The sequence below is a fragment of the Ostrinia nubilalis genome, chromosome 20 (assembly GCF_963855985.1).
Source record: "Ostrinia nubilalis chromosome 20, ilOstNubi1.1, whole genome shotgun sequence".
Lineage (NCBI taxonomy): Eukaryota > Metazoa > Arthropoda > Insecta > Lepidoptera > Crambidae > Ostrinia > Ostrinia nubilalis.
Genome location: NC_087107.1, coordinates 171,512 through 178,558, shown reverse-complemented (window position 1 = coordinate 178,558; position 7,047 = coordinate 171,512). Strand labels below are relative to the sequence as shown.

The 7,047-nt window shown below is 39.0% G+C and overlaps 1 protein-coding gene across 2 annotated transcripts; it reads left to right on the top strand.

Moving 5' to 3' along the window:
* The first annotated feature begins 1,639 nt into the window (after window positions 1–1,639).
* On the top strand, window positions 1,640–6,019 carry LOC135081832 (uncharacterized). 2 transcript variants are annotated; one of them, XR_010259286.1, is made up of 4 exons: window positions 1,640–2,704; window positions 3,092–3,271; window positions 3,913–4,093; window positions 5,462–6,019. XR_010259286.1 is itself a non-coding variant. In XM_063976611.1 (3 exons), the coding sequence occupies exons 1-3, from the start codon at window positions 2,347–2,349 to the stop codon at window positions 3,975–3,977; spliced, it is 603 nt and encodes a 200-aa protein (XP_063832681.1). In that variant the 5' UTR covers window positions 1,640–2,346; the 3' UTR covers window positions 3,978–6,019. The 2 variants fall into 2 exon arrangements, 1 of the variants encoding a protein (XP_063832681.1); XM_063976611.1 differs by having other exon boundaries at window positions 3,913–6,019.
* The last annotated feature ends 1,028 nt before the right edge of the window (window positions 6,020–7,047 follow it).

The following is a 7,047-nucleotide window of genomic DNA, read 5'->3' as shown; positions in this document are numbered from 1 at the left end:
GTGAAATCTCTGATCATTGATTAAAGTCTTCAATGTTATGTGTTTACAAATTAATTATGCGCATTCTATTCAATATCTCATTCCTGTTTTCATATCTAATCACCGTACTTCATTTACATAAGTAATTATGTTAATACTGAAATCATTAAATTATGATGTATTTTAATATTCAACACTTTCGTCCCAAAATATTTTGTTTCTAAATTGACACTATCTCTGTTGATTTACTAATATTCTATCGACCGACTTGTAAAAACATGACAGTTCTATGAATTGATTTGTTTTTGAATCTTTAAAAGATAACACTTAAGCTGACGAGTCAACTAAAACAAGCCAAAGTTGTTGTACTAAAATAGAGATTTTATTACCTAAATACGAATAGGCCTATATTAATTTTATAATTATTCCAAATTATATTCAAAGTCTCAGAAGTAAAGTTTCTTGACATTAAAATTTGATTGCATTATACTCGTACATACGTAGCATGATTACCTGCTCACGTTTAAATTCAAGGAATTAATCCTTTATTAAAACTTACTTGATTCTCAAAATAAAAGATAATCAAAACAAAGCTAATAAGCTGGTTGTAACCCGAGGTCAAACACCAAATGCGCCGACACATCCGAGTCGTGAATCTGGTGGCTGCCGCGTGCGCACTAGCGCTGTAGTTCAATTCACTACTGGTTGGTCCTATGAAGAAACTGGTAACTGCCAGGCTGGTAAATAGCAGTGCGCTCGAAACTTCCCTTGTGAAGTATAACTCTCATTTCAGACAGAAACCACTATGTATCAAACTGAAAAATCCGCTATAACGGGCAACTAACAAACTCATTGCGTGATGTCTGAAAGCAGTTAATTGCTTGATTCATACTTAAACATAATTGTTTTTCTCGATTTCAAAAGTTTGGAATTTAATAATAGCCAACAATCTAATATAATAAATTTAGCGTAATCAAGCATCGTCGTTCCAATCACCATTAATTACGAATCAAAGATCTATTTCTGGAGCTTGAAAATTGTAATTACTTAACGTTAATATTTCATTTCCATTGAAATCGTGAAACCTGTCGGAGATTGGTAAATACCCCAAAAAGCAATGTCAATATCAATAATCCTTATCCGCGAGAAGTACTACTTTATCCAGTAAATAGCTCAAGTAAACAAACATTAGCAGAAATGACAGTTACTTTCTTTTCCCAAGGAAACCCGAGTCGACCGCTTTTAAGGCATAACGACCGATCTGAATAAGGACTCGGAGCTACAGGGTTATGGATGATTTGTGCGCGGGCCGCGCTTAATTTATAAACAGCCGAGTTTCTATTTGGGCATCCTGTAATAGAACGTGCAATTATTGCGAAAGAACGAACATGGCGTTGGGGCACATTTAGATGCATTTAGATGGCAGATTGCATCTTCTTAAGCCCCAGTGTGATTCAGCAGTCCTTTGAATAAAGAATTGCAATAAAATTTAAAAGCAGCGATAAAACAAGGTTATTAATTGGGTTTTTCTGCCTCTATGTTTTCCTCCCAGAGCCTGACGCTAGCAGACCCAAAAGGAAGATAATTACGACCTTAATCTTCTAGGATACGGAGTATGTCACCTAGTTTACCTCATTGATTTCCAGGTAAACAGTGTTGCATGGCAACACTAAGTTGTGGAATTTAATTTTTGTGTAATGGCAATGTTTTTCTCTCTCTCGTCTCGGCTCCCACGAATACACAAGTGTGTTATCTGAAGATTGTGTTTTAATCAAGAAACCCGCAGTATCCAGCCCTATCATACACAAATACGCGCGCGGCCGCGCCTCATGGTCCTTCGAGATATTTATGAAGATCTGTGGGTTGACCAGAAACCACTTGGAAGAAACGCAAGTATTCGCAATTTGGGAAGCACAACAAGGACGCCATTTTCGTTCATTCGTCGTTTGGGTCGCAATTCGCTCAGCATCCAATCAAGCAGCACGCAACAAATCGCAACCAGGTGGCGCTGTAACCGCAAACCCGATTCGTGCCGATTGTGGTGTCGACCATCGCCGAAGAAAGAAAAGGACGCAAAACTTGCAACGAGACCGAGTGCAAGCAGGACGGCAAGAACTTCGTGCAACACATTCGTTCACCCTTCGTTCAACATTCGTTCATCTGCTGCACCACGTGACGACCAACGCTACGTGCAACACCTTCAATCTTAGTTCATTCGCCAATTTTGCCATTTCCGCCATTTTGTGTTTCGCCCTTTTGTAAGCGGTTAAATTATTGTAATTGACGTAACTATTTTAAGTTAAGCATAGTTATAAGCGTGAATTTGTGTGAGAAGTTTATCCATTGTGGTGAAAAGGAAGTTTAAACATGGAGGAAGGATTAAAACAGAAAATTGCTTCGCGAGGTTACCTAAAAGGTACGATCACAAGATTGCTACAAGTTTGTGAACAAGATTTATCTTCACATTCAATCGAAATCTTAGAAGCAAAACGTGTCAGACTTGAAACATCTTTCGCAGCGTACGAAAAGCTCAACCAAGAGATATTGTACTTGGATGAAAATGACAGCGAAAACGTCGAAATAACTGAAAGCAACTATTTCGCTATTCTAACAAAGCTAGACTCAGAAATTAAAAAAAAGATGTCAACTTCCTCCATGCAAGCCTCCAAGTCACCTCACCATAATTTAACTAAGTTACCGCCAGTTACAATCCAAACTTTCAATGGTAAGTTTACGGAATACGTTCCTTTTATTAATATCTTCACTTCCATGATTCACAATGACAATACCTTAGACGAGATTCAAAAGTTTTATTACTTGCGTTCGTATTTGCGTGATGAGGCCTTCGACCTCATCAAAAATCTGCCTATTACTGCAGATAGCTACAATGTAGCTCTGGGCCTTCTCAGCAAGAGGTACGAAAATAAATACCGAATCACTGCAGAACATGTATCGCAATTATTAGATTTGAAATCAATTTCAAGGCCTTCTGCCACAAATCTTAGAGAATTTGTATGTGTAGTCCGTCAGCAAATAGCTGCTATTAAAAACATTGACCCTAATGTCATTTACTGGGACGCAATTCTTTTAAGTATTTTAATCCGCAAACTAGATAACTCAACGGCAAAGGCGTACCAACTTGGGCGCTGTATGGAAATGGAGCCCAAACTTGAAGATTTCTTGCTATTCATCGAGAAGCAAGCAATGGCGCTGGAGAATACTGAGCAGGGTCACACTTCCAACAACAACAAGGTGGTGGTGACTCACATGACTACAGCAGCATGCGGATACTGTAAGTGCAATCACAAGTTATACACTTGCAAAAAGTTTAAACTTTCACCTACACAAGAACGAATGCAATTTGTAAGCATTAATAAACTGTGCAATATTTGTCTTGGTGCGCATCAGGGAAAATGCAGGTTCCATTTTAGGTGCTCAGTGTGCAAGAAACCTCACAACACACTGTTGCACAGCGATCAAGCTGCCCCCGCACCCCCTGTTTCTTTGACAGGCAACAATATATCTAATAACAATGTACTTCTTCCCACAGCAAGAGTTAAATTAGTGGCGAAGGATGGCACAGAGCTTCATGTCAAAGCTTTGCTGGACAGTGGCTCGCAAGTTTCATTTGTTACCTCTCATGTGGTCAACCTCTTAGGTTACACCCCTAAGCAAACTAACACCAAAATCATTGGAGTTTCTAATGCAAAAAGTTACACTAAATATTGCATTCCATTAGAAGTCTACTCTTTGAAAAGTCCATTTAAAATAAATGTAAATTGTCATGTAGTTGACCAGATAACATGTAAATTGCCTCAAAACAAGATTGAATTAAATGATTTTAAAATACCTCCCAACTTAACTTTAGCCGATGAGCAGTTCAGTGAACCAAGTGACATTCACATGCTAATGGCAGCTGACATATTTTTCCAGGTGCTCATACCGAGCCAAGGAGGGGCACCTCGCGAGCTGACGGCGTTGCCCACGCAAGCGCCTGAGTCTACTGGGTCTCTGGCTCGTGAGCAACAAAGCAGCAACTACTCGTCAACTGCCACAAAGGATAATTCAGCTAAGCTATTCATAACCAATACCCACTTCGGAAACATTATTGCAGGTACTGTCTCTCCTTTTCAATTACCTAAACAATGCCACAAAGTTGTTCTCAAATGTGAGTTAGGGTTGAGTGACACTATTGCTAACTTTTGGAGTACTGAAAAGGTCCCAGAAGTATATCCTGAGCATTCTTCTGAGCATGAACAGTGTGAGCAAATATTTAAAGAGTCCGTTCAGTTGAAAGACAGTAGATTTCAAGTTGCATTACCTTTAAAGTTACCTTTACCTCAAATTAATGACGTCCTTGGCGAATCTTTTCATTTGGCTCTCAAACGGTTCTATAATTTAGAAAAAAGGCTACATGCAAATCCTGAGTTATTCATGCTATACAAAAATTTCATTCATGAATACTTAGCACTAAATCATGGTCACTACATAGACATTGAAAGTTATGATTTGATGAAACAACCTGTTTATTTTCTGCCACATCATGCGGTAATAAATGACAATAGTAAAACTACTAAACTCAGAACTGTGTTTGATGGTTCTATGAAGTCAAGCAATAAAGTATCATTAAATGACTTACTATTAAATGGGCCTGTAGTTCAAAGAGAATTATTTGACATAATATTGTTATTTCGATTAGGTGATTATACTTTCACTGCTGACATCAAGCGCATGTTTCGCAATATAAAAGTAGATCCGGAATACACTTCTCTTCAGAATATACTATGGAGGGACGATCCCACCGAGTCAGTGCAATGCATTCGATTAGATACTGTAACGTACGGGTTGAAAAGCAGTACATACATTGCCACTCGCTGTTTAGATGAGCTAGCAAATAGATATAGGGACGAATTTCCTCTAGCCTCATCCATAATTAAAAATAATGTGTATTGTGATGATATTTTATTTTCTCACAATGATCTCGAAACTGTGTTTGCGGCACGTGACGAATTGCGTAGATTACTGTCACTAGGTAGTTTTGAAACTCACAAATGGAGCTCCAATGACAGTCAAGTTCTATCTGATATACCAATCAATGACTTGCACTTTGATAGTCTTGATTTGCAAAAAGATAACTTTAATATGAAGGCTTTAGGTCTTACAGTAAATGTGAAGCATGATCACTTCATAATATCTTCACCACAGCCATTTGATTCAAACAAAATCACTAAGAGAACTATTTTGAGTTATATAGGCAAATTCTATGATCCAATGGGTTTTGTTAGTCCTATTATTGTCTCAGCCAAGTCTATAATGCAAAAACTTTGGCTGCAAAAATTAGAGTGGAATGACAGTCCCCAGCCTGATGTGTGTCAGGAGTGGCAATCTTTTACAGCTGACTTAGCTGCAATGAAACCAATTTTATTACAAAGAAATTTAAGCATTTCAGACGTTGACACAGCTGAATTAATCGGATTCGCAGACGCATCCAGTACGACTGGCTACGGCTGCTGCGTATACCTTCGCTGGTCCAGCCCCACAGGTACTGTGAATGTGCAATTACTCTGCTCGAAGTCGCGCATCAATCCTATACAAAAGAAAGGTATGACTGTGCCAAAGTTAGAGCTAAATGCTGCACTCATACTGTCAAAGTTAATTTTTAAAGTTTATGATGTTCTTATAACAAAAATTAAAATTAGTAATGTTTACTTATTTACCGATTCTAAAATAGTCCTTGCATGGCTTAGTACCGATCCAACAATGCTCAAAGCATACGTTGCAAACAGAGTAATTGCCATTCGCCAAACCTGCGATCAATGGGACTGGCTGTATGTGAAGTCAGCTGATAATCCTGCGGATCTTGTAAGTCGCGGAACCAAGCCAGGTGAATTGCTAGGGTGTGATTTGTGGTGGCATGGTCCTCAATTTCTTCAAACTAGCGAGCTTGACTTTTCCTCTTGCTATACGGGTCTACCTGTCGACTTACCTGAAGTGAAACTCTGCTCAGCCTTCTCCTGTAACGTGGTGTGTGACGATTTCGATCAGCTTGCATTTATATTTCAGCGTTTGCATGATTGCTCAGATATACATAAAATGACTAGGTTGTTAGCTTATATCTTGATATTTTTAAATAATTTAAATAAAAATAAACAAAAATTAAATGCATCATTTTTAAGTGCACAAGAACTTAACAATGCGTTAATGCTATTAATAAAGTACGAACAACATACCTATTTTCAAACTGAATTAAATTTATTGCGCAATGGCAAGAATGTTAAGGGAAATTTAGCTAATCTGCACCCCCATATCGACGACCAAGGGCTTTTACGTGTGGGTGGTAGGCTTCATCACGCAGATATCGCTTACGCACAAAAACATCCCATAATATTACCGAAAAGTTCTATTGTCACTAACTTGCTTATACGAAGTGAACACGAAAGGTTACTGCACGCAGGGCCTAGGCTTTTACTTGCGCATTTAAACCAAAGGTATTGGATTGTAAACGGCTTAATGGAAATTAAGAAGATAACTCATAAGTGTATTACATGTTTCAGACAAAAAGCCACTGTGGCCAAACAGCTGATGGGGTCCTTGCCAGCTGCTCGCGTCACTGCGACCAGCCGTCCCTTTGAGAAGGTCGGAGTGGATTTCGCCGGGCCTATTGATGTCAAGCTATCGCGAGTGAGACGATCTGTAGTTGGTAAAGGTTACATCTGCGTGTTCGTCTGTTTTACGACGAAGGCCGTCCACTTGGAATTGGCCTCAGATCTAACCACTGAAACCTTTCTCGCTTGCTTAAGAAGGCTGATATCACGAAGAGGATTGCCCGCCGAAATTCACTGCGACAATGCTAGTACTTTTAAATGTGCACGGTCCCATCTAGCTGAGCTTTACAAATTGCACACTTCCCAGAGTCACCAAGAAGAAGTACATCATTTCGCAACACAACGCGGTATTGCTTTTAAGTTTATCCCCGCTTACTCACCTACCTTCGGGGGACTATGGGAAGCTGCAGTTAAAAGCACAAAATATCACCTAAAAAGAGTTCTGCAAAAAACTGTACTTACC